The 25,822-nt window shown below is 47.7% G+C and overlaps 1 protein-coding gene across 8 annotated transcripts in view; it reads right to left on the minus strand.

The window, feature by feature from the left end:
• trpm3 (transient receptor potential cation channel, subfamily M, member 3) overlaps positions 1-25,822 on the minus strand; it is a 139,938-nt gene that overhangs the window by 82,398 nt on the left and 31,718 nt on the right. For 3 of the 8 annotated variants that reach the window (XM_076999012.1, XM_076999009.1, XM_076999008.1), the window contains exon 1: positions 25,250-25,479. The exons of the other annotated variants lie outside the window; for them this stretch is intronic. In XM_076999012.1, coding sequence (XP_076855127.1) covers positions 25,250-25,384 — 135 coding nt within the window. In that variant the 5' untranslated portion in view covers positions 25,385-25,479. Of the gene's footprint in view, positions 1-25,249; positions 25,480-25,822 lie in introns of those variants that run through there. 8 annotated transcript variants of the gene reach the window in all.

The raw sequence follows: 25,822 nt of genomic DNA on the forward strand, positions 1-25,822 counted from the left end.
TGGATAGAAAGACTGCAGGCACCTATCAATCATTCTAAGACCCCCACCTACAGGATATGTCAGTCATGATCCCTGGCAGGGAGCTGTCCTTACACCAGCCAGCATTCCCTCAGCAGTGGGGCTAATGTGTGTCCTGAGGGTACAACACCCTGAAGCCCCCTAGATACCCCAACTCTGCTGAGCCTACAGGGGAAACGTTTCCCATTCCTCGTGTAGAAGGTGGCCCCGGGCACCCAGCATCTCCACAGCTGCTGGCTTCCTGTTGGGTGGCCCTCGGGCACAGAGTCCAGGGGGTAGCACCACACGGTTTTAGGTCCCCTGCTTCAGCCTCCCCGGGTTCTGCTGGCGTTACAGTCACCACACTGACCTGCTCTGATGCTGCCGGAAGAGGGACGGAGAAGCAATCCCTGTACTTTACTGAAAGGATGTTCTGAGAACACTTGGTTCATACTTAATTCACTATTTATTCATAGCCAGTGCCTACAAATCAGGATCTTATTGGTTATCATTGATCTAGCTGTGGTTGGAGCGAAACAATCCGAGCCAACCTGGTTCAAACGCTTTTGCACTTGTGGATAATCGATAGATGGGATTAGAAAGATAGCAGGAGATCCTAATTAAAAAAGCCCTTTCAATTAAAGCCTAATCGCTTCATAAACGTAGCGTCAGACGCCCTCCAGCTGTGAGCTGCTGGCAGGTTTCCTCCTGGGAGAGCAGGTGATAACAGACCCTGGAAACAGGCACCACCAGCCCAACCAATCAAATGTTTCAGGGATAAAGAGATGGAGAAAGACCGAACTCCATTCTGGTCCCAAAAAAAAAGAGAGAGATCAAAGGAAATAAAAGTAAACAGATGCACACACCCCGAGAGTGTGAGCCCGGCACTGGGTGTCCGTGTCGGTCTCTGCCCACCCCGTCGCGGTAGCGATCTGCTCCACCCGCACAGGGGAGGTGTGCCAGGCCCACGGCCCCTAGGACAAACGTCGCTGGTGACGACTTCTGTGGGAGGTTTGTTTGAGTTCATTCACTGGCTCCTGATGAATATGTGAGTCATAAATGCGGTCAAGATAGGAGCTTTACTCCCATGAACCTCTAGGGCCTCAGCAAGGAACACATGCGTTTTGAAGGGTGTTTCAGCGAAACTGTTTCAAAGATACAGCAAACAAGACTTGGCAAGGTGGACAGAATTAAAGTAAACAGAATTACTTTAATTCACCAAGACACAGAAAGAATTTGTCTTGTGTGCATGGATAGCGTGTAATATAGTAGACCTACAGTAGACTCTTTACATATGTTCAAGACAAATGAGACATTAAACCAAGAAGGAAAATTTAAAAAGAAGTATATGTTTAAAAAAAAGTTTCAAAGAGCTGACTTAATGGAGCCCAGAATGCTGAATATGTGAGTATGTGCCTATGAGTGGAATCTGAGGAATCATAAGGATCTATTATTTACAGTGTATTGCAGAGCTATGGACACTGTACAGTTGTGCAAAGATGTGCTGTATTACGTGAGAGCTGCTCCCCTGGCAGAGAGGTCAGTGAGGCTTTGGGTAAAGTGCAGAGTGTCCTCTGCAGTTAATGAGCTGTTTGCAGGTTGTTTTCAGCTGGCCGTGATGGACCCGAGTCTCCTGTAGGATGGAAGTGGCTGGTAGAGACGGTGTTAATATGTTAATCACTTTTTCTAGTGATATATACAGCCATTGTTTCACATTTATTTAGTACTTAGGGTGTAAATTCAATTTGCTGTAGTTTTAAAGCCCTGATAAGCAATTCCGCAGCATGGATGAGGCTAGCCCTGGGTTGCCTCACACGGGGCACCATTAAAGTACGTTTTAAGGACCTGTCTCACAGCACTGCTGCTGAAACTCCACAAACATGCTACTCAAAAATGCTCCATGGCAGGCTTAAAAAACCCAGGACCAGCGAAGCAAACACATACCTGTTTGTTTAAAACAAAACATCATCTCCACTCGACACTTCGCACCCTGTACCGGCCGACCGCACACAGAAGACCTGCTGCAGCGATCGATGGGTCCTTAGCCTCCCTGCGCCCGAGAGCTTCGCATTGATCCAGAGCCCCCCAGCGAGTGATGGACCCTCCACCCGACATCCCACCGCCCGGTGCCTCGCTTAAATTATTACTGCCACCTCCAGGCTTAGAGAGGCGTGTGGGGGGAGCATTATGGGAGAAGTGGGAAATGGGTGAAAAACACACTAGGGACCACTTCAAGTCCATTTACTCCAGCTGGGAGAGGACACGCAGGCCTGTGGACTGAAATAGGACTGTGGGATCATAAAAATTGATCTGGCTTGTAGGACAGGCCGTTATAATGTTTTTCAGAGCGCACAGGTTTAGGCAGACCAAGGGTTGATCCAGGGGTTTATTTACTGCTAATTGGATCACATGAGAAGCATTAGCATTTAAAAGGCACAAGGGCATTTCGTGTCTTTTCTGATGTTTTGTGGAAGCCAGATCTCCAACCGCACAAGAACCTTCGAGTGTGCGGGATAGACTTGTTCAGAGGCTGACAACCCTTCATTTAACCAGACAGAGTTATGTTGTGCAAAAGCTGTCCAACACTGACAGAAAGGGAATTTGGTCGAGTCAGCAGCTTATGGAAGTGACAATCTCTCCTACGCATTGCACAACCCCATGGAAACACCATCTGCCCCTTGAAGAAAGAAATCACACAAGCGTTGACATATACCGAACACTCACAGCGCCTTTCAAACTAACCTGCCCACGCATCAAACTATAACCGGTCCTCCACACTCAACATACTCCGTGCCCGTCCTCTGTCAGATAATGGACTTGGTTTGCGTGTCTCCATCCAGGACCAGATCACTTTCTTCAAGGTGCGGATGACATTTGCGAAGCTGCACTCCGAACCTCGGAGGACTGGCTGAGCGGAGCGGTGGAGAGGGTGGGAGGCGGGTTCTGCGGGGACCACAGGTCGGAATGGCAGATCGCCTTACGTTGTGGCTGCATCAATGCCACTATGAATTCTCAGGCACATTTCTCACGTGATCTAAATGAGAATGGGAACATGGCTCACGGGAGGAGAGAGAGAGAGAGAGAGAGAGAGAGAGAGAGAGAGATAGAGAGAGAGAGAGAGAGAGAGAGAGAGAGAGAGAGAGAGAGAGAGAGCGAGAGAGCAAGAAGAGATAGAGAAAAATAAGATATAAAGAGGAAGGGACAGGATGAGACACAGGACAGAGAGACAGAAAAAGTGTGGGACTGGACGTGATGTTTTAGTCTCCACGTCAAAGCTGTAGCAGATCTTCCCAAACCTTCTCACTCCAAAGAAGCTGTTTAACAGCACAAGCTGCCTTGTCGACTAATGCAGTCAACGGCCATCAGCAGAGAGTTGGCGATCACTCAAGCCACGGGGTTACCGGCTCATCGCATGTTTGTCACACGTGCGTTGTCTCTGTTCGTTTGCACAGTGATGGTTTTCAGCTGGGGACCCTCTGTACCCTTCTCCGAATTGTCGTGGTACATCTGTGCTAATGCTAGTTTTATACTTTCACCCCCCCACACAAATTTGCCCCAAGCTTTCTGAGACGTTTTCACAGATCGGTGAGTGGATGTGTTATGTAAGACAGACATTTGGCTTCTGTGCATTTTCACTTCACAGTAATGTACGCTTTTGCCTTCTCCCTCTTTCCCCTCTCCCTAGTTCCCCTGAACTACTGTTTATTTCATATTAAAATGGGTACGCCCTCTCTCTATCTCTCTCTCTAAATGTATTTCATATTAACATGGGCACTCCCTCTATCTCCACCTCACTCCCTCTCTCTCTATAAATCTAAATATATCTCTCTCTACCTCACTCCATCTCTCTCTGTAAATCTGTATATATCTCTACCTCGCTCCCTCTCTCATTTACTATCTCCCTCTCACTCTCTACCTCTCCCCCTCGGTAGTCATCTCTCTCTTTGAGTATCTCTCCCTCTCTATCTCTGTCTCAGACTCTCTGTCTTTGTCTTTGAATATCTCTATTGCTCTCTCTCTCTTTCCCTCTCTTTTACTATCTCTCTCACCTTTTCACTCCCCCTTTATTTATCTCTCTTGCTCTCAGGCTCTCTTTCACGCTCTCTCTCTGACTATCTCTCTCTCCCTCCCTCTCTCCCTCTCTCTCTCTCTAAAGTAGTCTGAAGAGCTGCTGCATTACTTCTTTGCGCTGCTTAACAAATCACTGCAGACTGCAGTGAGTGCGGCTGCTGGAAACAGCACGCCCCGCTGCGATGGGCAACGTCGGACCTGGCTGGGAAGATCCAGTGAGGATCCAGTGAGGATTCATTCTGATCCACAAAATCCAGCCCATGAAATCACCCACTTCATCAAAAGTGCAAAAGTCCATGAAGTCCACGCATGACTGCTCGTGAGACAGACCACTTGGAGAGAAATTAGATGTTGTTTGTCACTCTTTCTTTTGGGGTGGTGGGTTTGGGGTTGGGGTTGAGTACAGTTCCATGCAAATGCACGACAGCAGTGAAGCACTGTGGGTAATGTACATCACGCCAAGGCTCTGCTGAGCACCCTGCTCCAGGCTCCCCCGTTGCCATGCCGACACCAGGTGCAAAACCGCACCTGAACCGATGCTGTTTTGATCCCGCTCCAAAGCGGCTTCTCTCCCAAGGAAGCCCCGAGATGCTGCAAGCATTCGCAAAGCCACCACCGTCTCGCGATTTCCGACACGCTCAGAGAATCACTGCGTGCTCCAGCCGTTTCATGTGTGCGCTAGAGTCAGCTGACTGAACATCACCGGGGAAGCTTCTTCACTGCAGGCAGGGTATGTCAGAAGATAAACACGTTAAGGAACTTGTATTACCGCGGATCTATAAAACACATCACGCACATCTGTTAAGAAGAAGGATGCTGGCGGAAAATAAGGCAATTCCTTCAGTCTTTCCTTGGACAAGGAAACACATGTGTCAGGCATCTTGATGAAGAGGGAGAAGTAGTTATCTTCATAGCTGAAAACACAGCCTCTGTCTCCGCAAATCTTAAATGTCACTGCTGGGTGTTAAGAGCGTATCAACCCTTTCAGTTTGAATTACCAAGCACTCAACTCAGCAACTACAGGCAGAATTGCAAAGGAAACCTCTATCTTTCAATCCCATTTACATCATCTCCCAGCATACTGATTTTATTAAACAGTATGGAGGCTAATCTAAGAAAGGTCCACATGAAATCAGCAGAATGATAATCTAGGCTCCGAGCACTGCAGTTAAAGGACAACAGTGAGTTCATTAATTCAGTATTGCTGTCATTTCTCTAGCGGTTCTTGCGGGTCTGACGGAGACGTGTTTCAGTGCGTAAATGTTATCTTCAATTCGCCAGATAGAAAGGAGACACACAACGAGAACTTTGGATTCGGATGAAGCAAAAACAACCAAAAATTCAGTTCTTTTGTTTGACACAGCCTGAGGCGTGAGATTCCGTGTGGGCCACGTGTGTCCACGTGTGATTCAGCTGGCCCTCGTTTCACAGGCGGTGCCTGAGGTAAAACTAAAATCACCTCCTCCTCGCCCTTGAGCCTCTTGTTCCCGCTCCCATCTGGGAGTGATGTTGAAACATCTTCCCATAGTTCAGGGCCGCTAATACGTTTCACCATGGCTGGCGATGGTGGGGTGAGGAGGGGTGTGGGGAGGGCACGTGCGTGATCTTGGCCCAGGTGGAGAAGAAGTTTCCTTGGCCACTCCTGGAGGAGAAGCTCCTGGGTGAAGGAATGGCATACTAGCTGTACCATCAGTAGTATTTATAGTCCTACTTTCACTGTAAAACTATTCATGGACACCCAGTGTAGCACGTACAGTAAAAGCCTATTGTGAGGATTCTTGCAAACAGTGGAATTGGGCAACAGCAGTAGGTACTTCACATGGAGCAGAAGGAACTTCACACGGAGGTGTGCGTGTGTTTGCAGCTTTTGGGTTGACCGCAGGTGTGTGACCGCAGGGCTGTGGCCAGTTGCTAATGGGCAGAACTCTTTGCAGGCTCTTTGACAGCTTGGTCCATTTAACAGCGCAGAAGCTGAACGCTGTTCCTCAGGGCGTAGTTCTGACCTTAGGCATGATTCACTGATGAGATCAGTGAGACCTGCCTGGATTTTATTGCCCGGACATATCAGATAGATACCCTGGTCTTTCAGAGCATTTAACGATTTATAGATGAGTAATAGCACCATAAAGGTAAGTCTGTAACATATTGGAAGCCAATTTATGGATTTAAGAATCAGTACGATTTATTTGTTTCTATTGAGGACTTGGATAACCTGAACTTGTTTGACTTTTTGTTTGTCTTCTCTTGAAGTCCAGTAGTGAGACATTTTGTTTTTCTTTTTTTGAAGTCCAGCAGTGAGACTGTAATCAAGTGAAACTGCATAGAGGGGTTTCTCAAGGGTTTGTCTCCTAAAAATTCAGATTTTTGAATTGGTAGAATATTATCAACAGAATCTGCACTATGGGAAACTCTAGCAAACTCTGGTAAAGTCTGGCCACTTTATTAGGTACACCTGTCCAACTGTTCATTAACGCAAATGTCAAATCGAGCATCAGAATGGGGAAGAAAGGTGATTTAAGTGACTTTGAATGTGGCATGGTTGTTGGTGCCAGACGGGCTGGTCTGAGTATTTCAGAATCTGCTGATCTACTGGGATTTTCACACACAACCATCTCTAGGGTTTACAGAGAATGGTCCAAAAAAGAGAAAATATCCAGTGAGTGGCAGTTCTGTGGGTCAAATGCCTTGTTGATGCCAGAGGTCAGAGGAGAATGGCCAGACTGGTTCTAGCTGATAGAACAGCAACAGTAACTCAAATATCCAGTCATTACAACTGAGACATGAAGAAGAGCATCTCTGAATGCACAACACGTCAAACCCTGAGGTGGATGGGCTACAGCAGCAGAAGACCACACTGGGTGCCACTCCTGTCAGCTAAGAACAGGAAACTGAGGCTACAACTCGCACATGCTCACCAAAACTGGTCAATAGATGATTGTGAAAAACGTTGCCTGGTCTGATGAGTCTCGATTTCTGTTGTGACATTCGGATGGTAGGGTGAGAATTTGGTGTCAACAACATGAAAGCGTGGATCCATCCTGCCTTGTATCAGTGGTTCAGGCTGGTGGTGGTGGTGCAATGGTGTGGGGGATATTTTCTTGGCACACTTTGGGCCCATTAGTACCAATTGAGCATCGTGTCAGTCCCAAATCCTACCTGAGTATTGTTGCTGACCATGTCCATCCCTTTATGACCACACTGTACCCATCTTCTTCTATTTCCAGCAGGATAACGTGCCATGTCATAAAGCGTGAATCATCTCAGACTGGTTTTCTGAACACAACAATGAGTTCACTGTACTCGAATGGCCTCCACAGTCACCGGATCTCAGTCCAATAGAGCACCTTTGGGATGTGGTGGAACGGGAGATTCACATCATGGATGTGCAGCCGACAAATCTGCAGCAACTGCGTGATGCTATCATGTCAATATGGACCAGACTCTCTGAGGAATGTTTCCAGTACCTTGTTGAATCGTTGCCACTAAGGATTAAGGCAGTTCGGAAGGCAAAATGGGGTCCAACCCGGTACTAGCAAGGTGTACCTCATAATGTGACCAGTGAGCATACAGCTTCAATAAAAATTGTCCAAGAAACTAAATCTGATGCACACCAGAGCCTGGACGCATATGTTGGAAAATATATTCTTGTCCATTTCAACAAAGTTGTCCCTGTCCTATAATTATAACCCAAAACAGGATTGGACCAGAATGTCCAACCCAGTTCTCAAGTCTATCTAAGGTTTTTATTTTATCTATGGTGTCAAAGCAATATCAAGGAACAGTAGAACAGATATCTTCCCACAATCCATTTTAAATGAATATATTTCTGTTACCATGATAAATTGTCATATATTTTTTCTGAACCCTGACCACCAGTTCTGTTTTTTAAAACACTGAATAAAAATACATTTTCCCGGTCTTAACTAGGACACTACTGTTTTGCTGCTACATTGTTTTCTTCTTGTGAACAACATAAAAGTAAATACCATGACGTGTCATGTATCATGGAAATGTCTTGAAGTATCATGATATATTTTTTTCCTCACATTGCCCACCCCTAACAGAAACACCTAGAAGAACCTGCCCTACTCTTACAGTTCTATGATTTATTGCATTTGACCTCAGGACTATACAGAGCTTCATTCCTCAAAAGTAAAGCAACAGTATTTCACCTCTACTGCACATATACAGTATGCAACACTGATAACACTGGCATTTTTGGCTGGAGTATTCTTTGCATTTCGGTCAAAGCCAGCTAAATGTCCACAGCTCAAAGCAGCTCGAGTGGGATACATTTCACTTGCTTTTGAAAACCCAAATCATCTCAGAACGCAGAATTATAAAGATTGTGAACAAACACTAACAAGGCCAAACTGCAGAGGTTTGAATTACATTTTTTAAGCCAAGAAGGAATTGACGTACATAACACTGCGCTGAGATGCTGAGTTGCTTGTATGAAAGGTGACAGTTAAGAGGAAATTCATCCATCGACTTGCTTTCTCTCTGCCTGCTGGACATGAATCACCAACTTTCCTGATTGGCCAAGATTAGACTGTAATGCTGTCACCTGATAGGCTGATAATTACGTGTCACAAGCAGAGATGCTTAAAGACCAGGCAGGTAGCTCTAGCCTAAGGTATCATCACTATTAACATGCTAAAGTATGAAAATACGCATCTCATTTCTTGTAAGATACACAACCATAGCACACCTGAAATGATTGATGGTAGCTTAATTCACTGTAGCACGTTTCATTACACCACAACTCTCATAATGTAACTACACATAATTACAATAAAATCTAAGTAAAAATGTGCAACATTTTGATAGCCTGAATTTCAATGGGCTGTTACATACTGTCACTCGCAACATTGTAATAATCTCACACTCACACTTTTATTCAGGACTGCGAAGTGTAGAGCTGAATATGATGTACTGGGGTGTTTTCTCTCATTCAAGCCTTCAGCGTCCTCAGTGGGCAGTGCCGTGGTGTGCCTACACTGTGGTGAAGACCCTATCCCACAAACCCCTTCACCAGGCACGATCCTTCTGAGGAATGTGGATCGGGTGCCGTCCCGCTCTGATGGGCTCGGGCTTAGGTCCAGCTTCCAACATCGCCATGGTGATTGCTAATGGGGTCCCAAGCTGTGGGAGGCGGCCATCCTCTGGATTGGTCAGCACTCGTGGGACACAGGATGTGTCAGACTGCGATAGAATGTCTAACTCAAACGCCCACGTGGTTGAATCAGAAACAGCGGACGGCCGCAGTACCGTGGCCCACCAAAGAACGACCCTAGCTGGAGTCCCATGGTGTCGCCACATGGTATAGGTGGTGAGGATTTCCCATGATTCTGCTTTGTCATGGCCGCTAAGGTTCTGGTTCTGGGCCGACTATCCATTCTGGAGATGCAGTCGCCAATTCTCATGGCAGAGACGGATGTTTTGTATATTCCTGCACTTCCTGTGTGTCGTGCCAGCACATAATTGGGTCTGTGTATCCTCATGTTGGAGTTTTCAATTACACGACACCCTCTCAGTATTCAAGGCTCCAATTGGCTGCCCAAACGAGATGACATACCCGTTCCATACATGGGATTTTCTGTCTCAAGCGTCATGCCAAATTGCGTTTGCACACATGGTCGCATCCAGAGAGCCCCGTGTGGGAGATTGGAGAGGAGTTTCATTACCAAGCTTGATGGAATATAAGTGTGGGTGTCAGTCGTCGTGACCTTTCTGCTGCAGTGTTGCAGCTCCTCGCGTCGACTTTCACGCCGTCGCCTGTCCGTCCTCCGGACGCATCCGGCTTCGTCAACGCTGGAGGTGACACGTGGCGGGGTTGACGTTTACAGATCAGCTGAACAACGCTGGTTCCATCCAAGGTGCAGAGTTCCTCTCCTCCAACTCCAAACATCCCAGGTGTTACAGGCATGAAACTTTTCATACTGATCTGGAATCATTCCTTTGTCTTTCATACGCTAATACATTATTCAGTGGACAGGGGAAAGAAGATGATTTTAGATCTGCATTTTTGGTCTCAGAGTATGTATATATAGGAATCACACCTATCACATGACAGAAGGAGAGCGACCATTCCTCCACGACGTGTGAAGTTTCCACTTTTTCTGCTACTGCAATGCAGCATTCTGGTTTGCCGTAATGTGTTTAGCGCAGAACATTCCCTGCCTATGAAACCATAAAACCATTTAATCCCTCAGAAACTTCCCCTGCCACACAAAACAATTTGATCCAATTCAAAACAATTCAGTTCACATTTGTTATTATATCACACCGTTCCACAAACACCATCGCAAAGCAGATGTTTAAAAATGCTGGTCCACAGCATTAACAAGGAAGTTGAGAGAAAGAAAGTGGCACTGAAAAATTCCCTGGTGTTGCATGAGGAAGAAACTTTGAGAGGAGGCACAAAAAACCTATTCTCAGCCAAGTTACAGTAGTGGAACTCCAGCATAGGAGATAAGCCAGCGATCAAGGTTAAAAAGAGCACAGTGTAGGCAGAGCACGGTGTCTGGTGGATGTAGACAGGCTTGGAGATGTGCGAACAGGACGTTTTAGTCTGGGCACACGGCGGACTTGAAAGGTCAAGGAACACACAGCGCAGCTGGGATTCAAAACCCCCGTTACCTGCGAGCAGCGCTTCGGTGGTGCAAGTCCCTTACGCGCGCCGAGGTGTTCTGCCGAACCGGCCCACGGACAAGAGTGGGTCAGGTGGAGGGGGTTCCGAGAGCCGCTCCCAGCTAAGTGGCCCCGCGGGGGTGGCGAGGGGGCCCTGGGGCCCGGGCTGCCCGAGCTGATAAGCAGCTCTTGGGGTTCGCCGGGGTCTGTGTCTCCACTTCTGGCCGCGTCTACGCCAGCTGCCTCCTCTGTGTTCGCCGGTCCTGGTCCCTCCTCCACCCACGCCAGCACCCCCTCCTCCCTTCTCTCCCCCGCACTCCTCTCCACTCCCCTCCTGGCATTCCTCTTATCGTGAAGCCCTCTCTCTATCTCTCCTCTTCTCCACCCATCCCCTCCCTCTCATAAATGAACCCCCCCATCCCCACCAACCCCACCCCCACCCCTCCCATTAGTTACTGGAGCGCGTGATCAGTCAAGCCCAGCAACAGCTTCTATGTGTGTGTGTGTGTGTGTGTGTATATGTGAGTGTGAGCATGTGTGTGTGTGTGTGTGTGTGTGTGTGTGTGTGTGTGTGTGTGTGTGTGTGTGTGTGTGTGTGACAGGATGTGGAGCATTAGGTTACGGCAGTGAGAGAGGATTAGCTGAAGAGACACGGTGCCAGAGACTTGGAGCTCGCCACTGCGACAAAACAACACACACACACACACACACACACACACACACACACACACACACACACACACACACACACAACCACACACACACACACACACACACACACACACACACACACACACACACACACACACACACTGACCACCAACATTGCACCCACTCAAGCAAACACAAAATCGAACCGCAGAGCCTAAATTAGCCTGGCAGTAAAAGATAAACAACCAGGAACAGCAAAACAACCACAGATCAACCTCTTCTAGCTGTGTTTACACCCACAGATCAACCACTTCTAGGTGTGTTTACACCCACAGATCAGTCTCTTCTAGGTGTGTTTACACCCACAGATCAACCACTTCTAGCTGTGTTTACACCCACAGATCAACCACTTCTAGGTGTGTTTACACCCACAGATCAGTGTCTTCTAGGTGTGTTTACACCCACAGATCAACCACTTCTAGGTGTGTTTACACCCACAGATCAACCTCTTCTTGGTGTGTTTACACCCACAGATCAACCTCTTCTAGGTGTGTTTACACCCACAGATCAACCACTTCTAGGTGTGTTTACACCCACAGATCAACCTCTTCTAGGTGTGTTTACACCCACAGATCAACCTCTTCTTGGTGTGTTTACACCCACAGATCAACCTCTTCTAGGTGTGTTTACACCCACAGATCAATCTCTTCTTGGTGTGTTTACACCCACAGATCAACCACTTCTAGGTGTGTTTACACCCACAGATCAACCTCTTCTAGGTGTGTTTACACCCACAGATCAACCACTTCTAGGTGTGTTTACACCCACAGATCAACCTCTTCTAGGTGTGTTTACACCCACAGATCAACCACTTCTAGGTGTGTTTACACCCACAGATCAACCTCTTCTAGGTGTGTTTACACCCACAGATCAACCACTTCTAGGTGTGTTTACACCCACAGATCAACCTCTTCTAGGTGCGTTTACACCCACAGATCAACCTCTTCTAGGTGTGTTTACACCCACAGATCAACCTCTTCTAGGTGTGTTTACACCCACAGATCAACCACTTCTAGGTGTGTTTACACCCACAGATCAACCACTTCTTGGTGTGTTTACACCCACAGATCAACCTCTTCTAGGTGTGTTTACACCCACAGATCAACCTCTTCTACAGAAAGAGGTTTACAGAAAGTGTTTACAGAAAGAGCTTTGAGATGAAGCTTTAGTGGAGCTTGGGGTCAGACCATTTAACTATTAGATACTGTAGATCATACAGAGAACACAAATGGAATTATTTATATATGTGTGCAAAACACAGTTGTTAATGTGAAAGGATTTGCTCAACACAACTGACATGAACAGCTACGAACAGCTGGGTTTTCTTTGCTGACACTATTCCAGATCACCTTCCATCAGTAATTCCTGCTTCATAAGATCAGGCTGAACTGTTTGTCTGCTGATTATTTGACTGCACATGCAAACTGGACCCAGAAATTCTATGCACTACAGTTTCATAAAACTGTTCCTGGACCAGCTTGCCGTTTTCAAGTCTTGATTTTTCAGCTTAGGCGAGAGAAACCACAGAACCAATGACAGTAGAGCAGCAGAAAACATGAAGTGTTGTCATCCGCACAAGTGCTGATCTCAGATCAGCCTTTCCTTAGCCTGCCTCCATACGTCTTATTCATGAGCTGCTATCTGCCCCGCCTACTCAACCGTGTAATAATACATGCGTGCATATTTGCATATTGAAAAGAGCCCTGCGTTGGAGATCTGGGTGGACACAGGCCCTCTGACTGACAGGGACAAACACCACCGTTTGCCAATCAAAACGCGCCAAGCCAAATGCAAACAGGAGCAGCAGGTGTGAGTTATACGTTGGAAATATGCATATTCATGAGGCTTAGCTGTAAAAACTCGTGCATAAGGAAAGGTAGAGGCAAAGGAGTGATTCTGTCATCGTGTTCGTTTTAAATAACCGAAACAGGAGTCTGCGGGCCACGGGCCGCCATATGCTTCTTCCCCGGGGTTAAGTTAACAGGCAGGAGCTCCTCTCTGTTGACGTAGGTCTGTAGTTAAGGGCAGCTCTCAGCATCTGTCACTGCTGCTTTCTCACTCATTCCCGTTTTACTGCCTGGTATCCTGCGCTCTGGAGGTGGGGGGGGGGGAGGGGGGGGGGGGGATACCAGCTCTGTGCCGTGGCCGAACCTCAGTGAGGATCCGGGGGTGGATGGTCAGGGTACAGGAGGGTGAAGACTCCGCTGATAGGAGCTCCAATTAATAATACAGGGGGATGTTGGTGGCCAGAGATGAACAGGTGTGTGTGTGTGTGGGTGTGTGTGTGTGTGTGCATTCCTGTGTTCGTTGTATGGATCTGTGGTCAGGTGACTGTCTGGTGTAATTCTCATCATAAAATACCACACACAGGCGGTTCTAGTACAATAATGATTGAGCTAGTTGCTCTACTGACCTCTACTCTGTTTGTGTGTGTGTGTGTGTGTGTGTGTGTGTGTGTGTGAGTGAGTCGCTGGGGTCAGCATGTAGTCTCGGTGTCGTGATGACAGTGTCATCTGGACACACCAGACACTGGAAGCAGTATTGTGTTTTAGTGCTGAAAGATCTGTGCTTCACGAAGGGGCCCGTGAGTGCGTGGACAAGCTAGGCCTCCCTAATACGTGATTAACATTACTAGTTCACATTCAGGCCCCTCATCATCCACAAAGCATGGAGTGGGTGTAAAGTGGGTGTGTCAGAGCAGTGGGAGGAGCTATAAAGGAGGAGGTGTGGGTGTGACAGAACAGTGGGAGGAGCTATAGGAGGCGTGGGTGTGTCAGAGCAGTGGGAGGAGCTATAAAATAGGAGGTGTGGTTGTGTCAGAGTAAAGAGCGGGGCTCTCAGGAAGAAAAGAAGTGAACAATATCCATTACATTTGATATATGGGGTTTGGGCGCCCAGAAACCCCCCCCCCCCCCCCCCCCCCACACACACACGCATACACACACACACACACACACACACACACACACACACACACACACATACACACACTCAACAGATGCGTTGAGCAATGGGAGAAGCAGCATCAGGCTGTGGTAGCACTGAGTTTCACCCCTGGTCACTCTAATTATCCACACACACACACCCCACTTAATCTCAGCACACAATACATTTCCTCTGTCTCTGAACATCCTGCCGAGGTCTTGTCTGACATGGCTATCTGCTGCATTAAACAGACAAACAGTGCGCTCAAGGGAGAAAAAGACACTTACAGTTTAACTTCAAAGGTCCATCGGTTTCCAAATCATTTGCCGTAGAGCGCCATCTAATTGTAAACTCTCCCATTCTCCATCTGGAAGGCAGGGCAATCTCCTGCAGTCCGCCTGCTCGTCCGAGGTTGGAAGATGGCAATGTTTCCATTAAAAACCACCATGAACTGGGAGAGGCTGCTCTAGCGTGGAAACAAGTCATGCCGCTCTCTTAAGGCAACCGAGGAAGAATAATGCATGGTGCAACCTTCTATTTAATCCCCTAGTCTAGTTAAATCATTCTATCCAATACACTATTCTAGTTCAATCCTTCTATTTAATCCCCCAGTCTAGTTTAATCCTTCTATATAATCCCCTAGTCTAGTTTAATCCTTCTATTTAATCCCCTAGTCTAGTTTATCCTTCTATATAATCCCCTAGTCTAGTTTAATACTTCTATTTAATCCCCTAGTCTAGTTCAATCCTTCTATTTAATCCCCTAGTCTAGTTCAAGCCTTCTATTTAATCCTTAGTCTAGTACAATCCTTCTATTTAATCCCCTAGCCTAATTTAATCCTATTTTATGACTAAAGCAGACACTACAATTTATTCAGTTTGACAGAAAATACAATCTTTTAAGGAGCATTAACAGGGGAGTGTCCCTTCAGGCTCACCGTAGCTCTCTCAGTAATTAGTTACAGGTGAGTAATTTGTAACGGTGTCTTTGTAAAATGGTTTGCAGCCAGCTAGGACGGCATTTTAACTTCTGCATTCCTTCTTTTTGATTGTTCGAAGGGCCCGTAGGGTTAAGAGCTAAAAGCATTTGCTTGAAGTGCTGCATTCATTTCTTTATATGTGGGCCTTACTTTTGTGCTTTTAGAGTTGTGTGTTTATTTGTAATGTGTTGACTGTGATGAGATTTAACAAAGCAGCGTAAGTGTAGAACATGTGTGGTGTATGGCCGAGTGTGTGGCGTAGGGATGAGTGTGTGTGGTGTGCGTGGAGTGTGTGTGGTGTACGGCAGTGTGTGTGTGGTGTACAGCGGAGTGTGTGTAGGGTACGGTGGAGTGTGTGTAGCTACAGAACTCTTTTTCCACTAAGTTTCACTGGGTTCTGGATAAATGTGTCCTTTTGAATGGACTAAGTGTTCCCCAGCCAAGACGGTGTACGCATGCCTGTATTTCCTTCGGGGGGTGTCGTTTGAAGCACATTGGAGACCTCCATCTCCCTCACGTGGATGGTGGTGGCCCAGGCTTCACCTTTAGCACTGGGTGGTGCAGGACTGCTTTTCTGATTTCTCTCTTGTTTCTCATGGCATGTGTGAGTCTTATTTGAGGTAGCACAACGTGTCATTCTCCCCCGCAGGTGACCGTGTGTCCATATCAGCTGCTGGGTGGACGACAACATCTTGTTCTCTCGTGTTTGTTTCTTAATGCTATGAAAAGCCTGCGCTGATTCGGAACAAAGCAACACAGTTCGATCGGCTGTTTAAAGTTCAGAACTTGTTTGAATGGCTCTTTGCACACAAATGAAAAGATTGTGGCGTTTAAAGGTTCTGCGCGCAGATGACTTCTGAATTGTAAAATCCAGATTCGCTCCAGCGGCAGCTACAGAACAAAGCTCAGTGTCCACACTTATTTCTGCACACAGAAACGTTAAGAAGAGGTTTGAGGAAGGAGACGGGCAGATGTTCTGCTGGGTTCATCCGAGCTCCCCGCTGTCTCCGTCTGTACTGCCTGCATTTCGTCTACTCACTTTGGCCCACAAGGGGAAACAAACTGTTTAAAATGTGCAGAGGAATTCTCACTGCACCATTTAATCTCTGGCTATAATCCCACCTGGAGATTTATTATTTTTTAGGCTGGCCTGTCAGGCAGTGAGGACTTAGATCACAGCCGTAAATGAAAGGGAGCTTGAAATGAACTGTGAGCAGATACAGAACTGGAAGTAAATGAACAGACAAGTCTTCGTTTTCCAGTGAATCACATCCCATCTCACGACCGGCAAACGGAAGTGAGTTTCTACAGATGCTTAAAAAACACCCATAAAACCGGCCTAGTAACTCCAGTGCCCTCACCAGTAACTCCAGCGCTCTTACCAGTAACTCCAGTATCCTCACCAGTAACTCCAGCGCTCTTACCAGTAACTCCAGTATCCTCACCAGTAACTCCAGTATCCTCACCAGTAACTCCAGTGCTCTTACCACTAACTCCAGTATCCTCACCAGTAACTCCAGTGCCCTCACCAGTAACTCCAGTGCTCTCACCAGTAACTCCAGCGCTCTTACCACTAACTCCAGTATCCTCACCAGTAACTCCAGCGCTCTTACCAGTAACTCCAGTATCCTCACCAGTAACTCCAGTACCCTCACCAGTAACTCCAGTGCCCTCACCAGTAACTCCAGCGCTCTTACCACTAACTCCAGTATCCTCACCAGTAACTCCAGTATCCTCACCAGTAACTCCAGTGCTCTTACCACTAACTCCAGTATCCTCACCAGTAACTCCAGTGCCCTCACCAGTAACTCCAGTGCTCTCACCAGTAACTCCAGCGCTCTTACCACTAACTCCAGTATCCTCACCAGTAACTCCAGCGCTCTTACCAGTAACTCCAGTATCCTCACCAGTAACTCCAGTACCCTCACCAGTAACTCCAGTGCCCTCACCAGTAACTCCAGCGCTCTTACCAGTAACTCCAGTATCCTCACCAGTAACTCCAGCGCTCTTACCAGTAACTCCAGTATCCTCACCAGTAACTCCAGTATCCTCACCAGTAACTCCAGTGCTCTTACCACTAACTCCAGTATCCTCACCAGTAACTCCAGTGCCCTCACCAGTAACTCCAGTGCTCTCACCAGTAACTCCAGCGCTCTTACCACTAACTCCAGTATCCTCACCAGTAACTCCAGCGCTCTTACCAGTAACTCCAGTATCCTCACCAGTAACTCCAGTACCCTCACCAGTAACTCCAGTGCCCTCACCAGTAACTCCAGCGCTCTTACCACTAACTCCAGTATCCTCACCAGTAACTCCAGTATCCTCACCAGTAACTCCAGTGCTCTTACCACTAACTCCAGTATCCTCACCAGTAACTCCAGTGCCCTCACCAGTAACTCCAGTGCTCTCACCAGTAACTCCAGCGCTCTTACCACTAACTCCAGTATCCTCACCAGTAACTCCAGCGCTCTTACCAGTAACTCCAGTATCCTCACCAGTAACTCCAGTGCCCTCACCAGTAACTCCAGCGCTCTTACCACTAACTCCAGTATCCTCACCAGTAACTCCAGCGCTCTTACCAGTAACTCCAGTATCCTCACCAGTAACTCCAGTGCCCTCACCAGTAACTCCAGTGCTCTCACCAGTAACTCCAGCGCTCTTACCACTAACTCCAGTACCCTCACCAGTAACTCCAGCGCTCTCACCAGTAACTCCAGTATCCTCACCAGTAACTCCAGTGCTCTCACCAGTAACTCCAGCGCTCTTACCACTAACTCCAGTATCCTCACCAGTAACTCCAGTGCCCTCACCAGTAACTCCAGTACCCTCACCAGTAACTCCAGTATCCTCACCAGTAACTCCAGTGCTCTCACCAGTAACTCCAGCGCTCTTACCACTAACTCCAGTATCCTCACCAGTAACTCCAGTACTCTCACCAGTAACTCCAGTATCCTCACCAGTAACTCCAGTGCTCTCACCAGTATCTCCAGTACCCTCACCAGTAACTCCAGTGCCCTCACCAATAACTCCAGTGCTCTCTCCAGTAACTCAAGTGCTCTTACCAGTAACTCCAGTATCCTCACCAGTAACTCCAGTACCCTCACCAGTAACTCCAGCGCTCTCACCAGTAACTCCAGTACCCTCACCAGTAACTCCAGTGCTCTCACCAGTAACTCCAGTACCCTCACCAGTAACTCCAGTATCCTCACCAGTAACTCCAGTACCCTCACCAGTAACTCCAGTATCCTCACCAGTAACTCCAGTAACTCCAGTACCCTCACCAGTAACTCCAGTACCCTCACCAGTAACTCCAGTACCCTCACCAGTAACTCCAGTACTCTCACCAGTAACTCCAGTACCCTCACCAGTAACTCCAGCGCTCTTACCACTAACTCCAGTCCTCTTACCAGTAACTCCAGTGCTCTCTCCAGTAACTCCAGTGCTCTCACCAGTAACTCAAGTGCTCTTACCAGTAACTCCAGTGCTCTCTCCAGTAACTCAAGTGCTCTTACCAGTAACTCCAGTATCCTCACCAGTAACTCCTGCGCTCTCACCAGTAACTCCAGTACCCTCACCAGTATCTCCAGTACCCTCACCAGTAACTCCAGCGCCCTCACCAGTAACTCCAGTGCTCTCTCCAGTAACTCAAGTGCTCTTACCAGTAACTCCAGTACTCTCACCAGTAACTCCAGTACCCTCACCAGTAACTCCAGTACTCTCACCAGTAACTCCAGTATCCTCACCAGTAACTCCAGTACCCTCACCAGTAACTCCAGTATCCTCACCAGTAACTCCAGTATCCTCACCAGTAACTCCAGTATCCTCACCAGTAACTCCAGTACTCTCACCAGTAACTCCAGTATCCTCACCAGTAACTCCAGTGCTCTCACCAGTATCTCCAGTACCCTCACCAGTAACTCCAGCGCCCTCACCAGTAACTCCAGTGCTCTCTCCAGTAACTCAAGTGCTCTTACCAGTAACTCCAGTACTCTCACCAGTAACTCCAGTATCCTCACCAGTAACTCCAGTGCTCTTACCAGTAACTCCAGTGCTCTTACCAGTATCTCCAGTGATCTCACCAGTAACTCCAGTGGAGTCCATGCAGTGTAACTACAGTTGATCATTTCTGAAGAGTGCAGTAATGACAACTGAGTAGCAAACCATGTTGTAATCCAATTTCACTAATGTGACACCAGACTATATATTTTATTATTATTACTGATTAATTATGGTGATTTGGGCTTTTAAGTCTCAAACAAATGTCAAAAGCAGAACGAGGTGAAAGCTCTCACTGATCAGAGGGAGGAAAGGACACACGGGTCTCTGCATTTTGGCACTTTTATGAACGGACGGGCTCGGCTGGCTGAGGAAATCTTAACATAAACCTGAGAGAAGGATGGGCCTGCGTGACCATAAACGGGTTCATCAGTTATATTATCCAGGATTTTGGATCCCATATTTATCAATAAATATAGAAAATATATATAATGTATTTTATAATGTACATATAATCATATTCTAATAATGATGACTCTGCTGCCCATGACAGGTCAGAGATTCTTTAAGAGAACCCATTAAGAAGCCATAATTAAACATCAGTACTGTTTCTCACACGTGTAGAGACCGATTGTCATGTGTGCTGCTACGAAGTCTCCTACTAAAGATATTCCCTTTCCAGATGAATGCTAATTAAAAACACTATGCACACTAAGATCAAATCCACCAGCCTTTAGATAATGGCAGTATCAGTCACATCAATAACATTTAGAGACGACATTCTAGATTATGGATTATTACTAGATTATCCAGAGATAGTATAATCTATATGGAGAGACATAACGAGACATACATGCTTTCCCAAATAAAACTGGCCAATGATTCCTGCTTGTGTATTGTAAGCAATTCTGTGAAGGAGTATGTTTGCTTCTGGATTATCTCTGCACTGCAGTCATCTGCTCTAATCTGTGAATTATCCCCAGCATTCTAAGTGCACAACCTTTTGGATTAAGATGCCCTGCTTTTGAAGTTCAGTGTTAATCCATTACAGGTCATAAGGCATCATACAGCCAAACACGGTGTGTGTTTCAAGCTCAGTGAACAGAAAATGCATTTAATTTGTCTAATCAATAAAGAAAATGCATTCAATTTGTCTAATCAATAAAGAAAATGCATTCAATTTGTTTAATCAATAAAGCACCTTGGATATTTTATGTCTTTGCTCACATCTGATATAAGATTGTGCAGTATGTGTAACTGTCACTATAAATATCACTATAGTGACAGTTACACTGGAGTACTGTAGTTACAATTTGAGAGCTTGTCCTGGAATGGTCTACCCAGATGCAAACATGGCGCTCTCCTATGGGAGAAGTGTTCTCATTTTAAAAAGGAGTCGTGTTGCCATTCGATAATGTAAAACCAAAGGGATGTACAACAAAATAGAGGTTTTACAATCTCTTTTAACATGTTACTTAGAGTGGGAGATTCTGTAAAGTATGCTTTTTGAAGGCGGTAAAGATCTAATGTACGAGTATGAGTGCCGCTTTAGTGTCAAGTTGAACCAGCGAACAAATAAATAAGTAATTAAGTAATACCGTTAAAGTGTAGAGTGTAAGCGAGAATGAAGGGCTTGACTCGAAGTTCATCTTGTTAATGAATTAATGACCTAATCGCAATTTCATATGCACCACTGAATTAATTTAGTAATTAAGACGGCATACATGAGCACATGGGAGGACACTGCGGATGGAAAATGCATTTAAACGCGTAGGGGCCAGACGTTAGCCAGCGAGACTGCGCCCGCTAAGGTAGCCCTGCTACGTGAGGAGAAAAGATGGTGTCAAATAACTTTGAATACACAAAATGTGAGGTGCATAAACGAAAGAATATTAAAGAATCTGAAGAAGAGAAATGCTTTTTGGAAGCAGGGTGTGGGGGCAGAGAGAAAGAAAATGAGAATGCAAGAGATGGGGTTGTCAGAATGAATGATTGCAGTGTTGTTCGCAGTGGTGAGTGTAACATCACGGAGACCTGATTTTTGTGGATCTACGATGTAGTGAGAGGGTTTTATGGTGTGAGGCATGGGCGAGCATTAATGTTTCAGACTTTGAGGACAGTTTCATCATCTTTGACCTGGACGTTTGAGTTGGTAGGCGTTCCGAACGGGATTTCTAAATGGGAATTTCAATAAACGAGGATCCCCACGGGAATGGTTATTATGGAGAAAGCGCTGCTAAATGCCAATGCAACACTTGCTATGATATGACGAGGACTAGCGACGCTGTGAACACAGTAAGCACCAAATCAGGTTGTCATCTGCAGCAATTCAATGAAAACAACATTTTATTCTATTCTTATGCGTCAGAACACTCCATGCCAAACGCTGGTGCCCAGAATTTGTAAATAGTAAAAGACATGGACAACAAACACAAATGATAAGTCGAGTCTCTCTTCTGTTTGTCCATATCCCTTGCTAGATCTTCAATGTGTGTGTTCTCTCTCTCTCTCCCACTCTCTCTATCTATCCCCCTCTCTCTCTGGGATAACCGCACAAGATAAAAGCTAGCCTTCACCTGACACACGCACAAATCAAGGGTGGAGCGAACACCTCTGCATACTCCCCAGGTGTGAATATAAAAGCCACGGCAACAAAACCAGCGTTCAGAGTGATACCAGCCACCTCCCCCTTCCACGCCAGCGGCGAACACCGCCACGGGCCTCCAGCTCACGCGGCTGAAGCAAAGTGACACACATGACGTGAGACGCCAGGGAGCAGGAGCGCGTGTGACAGCGTTCTCACGCAGCGCGGTGGAGGGCCAGGAGTGTCCCCGCGTTGAAGTTCAGAGCACCATATGGGCTTGGTGTATACTGCATAATGAAGAGTGGACAAGGACATTAAGCTCCGGTTTCCAAATCTCTCTCTCTCTCTCCTTCCCTCTCTCTTTCTCTTCCTCTTTCAATCTCTCCCTGTCCCTCCCTCTTTCCCTCTCTGCTATTCTACTTTTTCTCCCTATCAAACTCTTAACTCTATAAACATCACAGGCAATCATTGTCCCATCTCTCTCCCATTCTTTCTTATTCTCTCTCTCTCTCTCTTTCTCTCTCTTTCTCTATCTATCTTTATTCCTCCCAAGGGTAGCAACCAGGAATGTTCTTGTATCTCATTCATCTTAATTATCATTGAATTGACAGACATATCCAAGCTGTTGCTAGTTAAGGTATACAATATAACTCACACACACACACACACACACACACACACACACACACACACACACACACAAAGAACCAACAGATACAAAAGCTGCAATAAAAACGTTTAATTTCACACCATTTGGTAGAAATCTGTCTGGACTAAATGTGTCCAGAGAACCACACACTCTTATCTCAGCAGCACCTGCGTACGATGTGAATCGAATCACAGGTTGAATGGCGGGTCCCTCAAAAGGTCCTCAATCCACGTCTGGGCCCGGGATCAATACGGCGACGCTGCACCACATGTATCTGATCCCGCCAAAATCTGCCCGTTGCAACCTATATAAAGAAGTTGCTGTACCTACAGCTTTATGTCGAGGAACGTCGAGGAACGTCGGAGGGGCGTTGGACAAGGAAAGCCTCATCCCCCGAGGAGACGGGTGTGCTAGCGTAGGTGTTTGGTCACGCCTTGTCAGAGGTGATGATTTATTGCCAGTGTTTCTTCATAAATAATGGAGGTATCTGTAAAGTAGATTAGCTGCTGCATGCTTATGGACACGGCTGCCTACCCAGGACTCCAACTGTAATTTCCTACCCTTTATTTTAATTAGTAAGAGAAAATTAGCCCAAGAAAACATGAGGGTTCCCTTATCGTTGCCTTTTGGCCATGAGCCTTTACCATGTACCTGCTTTCTTGAATGCTACACACACACACACACATTCTCTTTGTGTGTCGTGACCTTCATGTATAAGACCAAGGTCGCTGGTTCATTATGAGGTCGTCAGTCAAGGATCATCCCCAAATCCAGACCCTTCCGAGCCTCACGTAGGTCGGCCAGTGGTCGCCGTCAATCATTCGGGAAGGGCGTTTGTCACCAGGTCACTGGGACTACTGCCGCAGGGAATCGCAAATGCCAATATTTCCTCACACTCAATCACAGGGGCTGGCCGGAAAGGGCAGGGGGTGGGGCCAAGGGAGGGGGTGGGGCCAAGGGGACCCAGCTGGGGGAATGTTGACCGAAAAGCCATCTGTGTGCCGCAGAGGTGAGGTCACATGAACTCAGCTTCGCAACTCATGCCCCGCAACCAATAGGATCCTGTCGTCATGAACCAATGACAACAGGTCCTGACATCACATGACAACATACTACAACATTTAGTACAACACAAAGCTTCGCAATGCAACACATCACACTGTAATACAATGCTATATAATTCACATATCCATAAGCATAATAATAATCAGTAATGGCCCCTTTCAGGGGTGCATAGCCTGCACCATGTAATCAAGAGCTTCTCAAGCCCACAGCAGACCGCAGACCAATCATGTAACACTATAAATAACTATTAGCGGAGAATCAGCACATGTGATAAGATTTAGCCCGGGACGAGCCTAGACGTGTGCACCCCCGTCTGTGTGAGTCAGGCGGTGAGCGAGACCGTGAGTCCAGAACACAGGCGCTGACCTGTTAACTCACGCGTGCGTGGCAGCCTCCAGAACACCTGCCGCTGCTAAACAGTATTTTTACTTTATCCCCACACTTATTTTTAGCAAATTCACACAGCTCCCTCCCTGTGGGCTTGCGCTGGTTGGAGATATTTTTACCTCGCCTTTGCTAATGAAACATGGCATCAGTGGTGACGCGTGTAAAACCAGGCAACAGGAGCTGCAACAAAGTCCCGAGTTGCGTGTTACTGGACCTGACGGGGTCCCTGCTTGAGGCATCGCACCAGAGGGGGCGGGGTCTTCCACCCTGACAGGGCGACCGCCTCCTTAACCACCTGACGGCACAGGGGGTCCGGCGCTCGGTGTCACTCAAGGAGAATGACGAGCCCTCACCCGCCGAGACGCGTGACCCACGTCAGGGCCCTGATTGGGACTCCACTCACACACATCACCCAGTGGGAAGGCGGTTGTCTCCAGTCTCCAGCCCGAAACAGACAAACACAACCAGTGAAACCATCACACAGGATCTCCCGAGCCTTTCGAACGGTTAATCCCCGAAAAAACGAATCAAAGCATTCTGACAGACAGAGCATTGTTGATTTGTTTGTTTTGTTTCATGGACGGCGGGAGGATCAGTAGTGGGGGAGCCCGACAGGCCGTTATGCTGCTAATGATGCGCTGTGTGTGGGACGCCCCTCTCCCAGCTGACAGAGGAAAACACTCCAGGCGACACGCCAGCACAAAGGCAGCGCATCGATCATTAGCACTAGCAGGAAAAGCCCAGGCAGTACTACAACACACCCCTGCCCCCTGCTCCTGCCCCCTGCTCCTGCCCTCTCCTCTGGACATTTGTCCTCTGCCTGAACAGATACCCCTGTTACCCTTCCTACCCACCCAACACCAGACTCCTGTGCAGCACTGCGAGATGTTCATTTACTTTTAGCATGAAGATGAAGGAATGCTCAATCTAGAGCACTCGGACGGAGCCTCTCCTCTCCTCTCTTCTCCTCTCCTCTCCTCTCCTCCCTTCTCTTCCCCTCCTCCCTCCTTCCCTCCCCTCTCCTCTCCTCTCCTCCCCTCTCCTCTCTTCTCCTCTCCTCTCTTGGTTTCTCTTGAACTTCTGAGAGAGGGAGCTGATCCCCGAGACGCCACATTATTAGATGGATATAAGCAGATGTCATAAAAGTTAGAATATGATCAGAAGCGTGGAAGGAAGCTTGTTTTCCCATGCAGGTCCCCCAGCACCCCCCCCCCCCCAGCCTGCCCGCGTTAGCCAGATCTCCCGTGGGTACCTTGAGCAGTCGCACGGAAGGCAGGAAGGCGGCATGGCACAGTTTCCGGATGGTCCAGTTGAGAGGCCGTGGAGCGTCCAGCTGGTTCATCGCTCCCGGCCGGACATTCCCGGAGTCCGGAAAAGGGCCCCACATCGGGACGGCGGCGGCGTGTGATCGGCGTCCGGCCAAACCTCGATTCCGCTCCGCTCAAGGAGCATGACCCCCGCTCAATCCGGACGGGAAGACCTCGCGCGCCCCCAGACACCCCCCCCCCTCCCCTCCGCCCACCCCCCCTCCCGCTGTGAGCCCTTTGCCCGGTCCCCGGGCCCCGACGCCCAGACCCCCCCCCCCAATGGGGAGCCCCGCGGATCCGCAGGGCCGGGGTGAGCGCTCCAGACCGTGCGGGGGAATCCGGGGTGCGTGCGCCGGTGGAGACGGTCGGAGAGGAGGAGACACGGCGAGAGGGGAGACGTCGGGAAGTGTGCGCTCCGAACGCACGACGGAAGAATGGAGCGCGAGTGAAGAGATCCACGCGCAGGGAAAGGCGCAGAGAAGAGAGTGAGAGAGAGAAAGAGAGAGAGAGAGAGGGAG

The sequence above is a fragment of the Brachyhypopomus gauderio genome, chromosome 3 (assembly GCF_052324685.1).
Source record: "Brachyhypopomus gauderio isolate BG-103 chromosome 3, BGAUD_0.2, whole genome shotgun sequence".
NCBI lineage: Eukaryota > Metazoa > Chordata > Actinopteri > Gymnotiformes > Hypopomidae > Brachyhypopomus > Brachyhypopomus gauderio.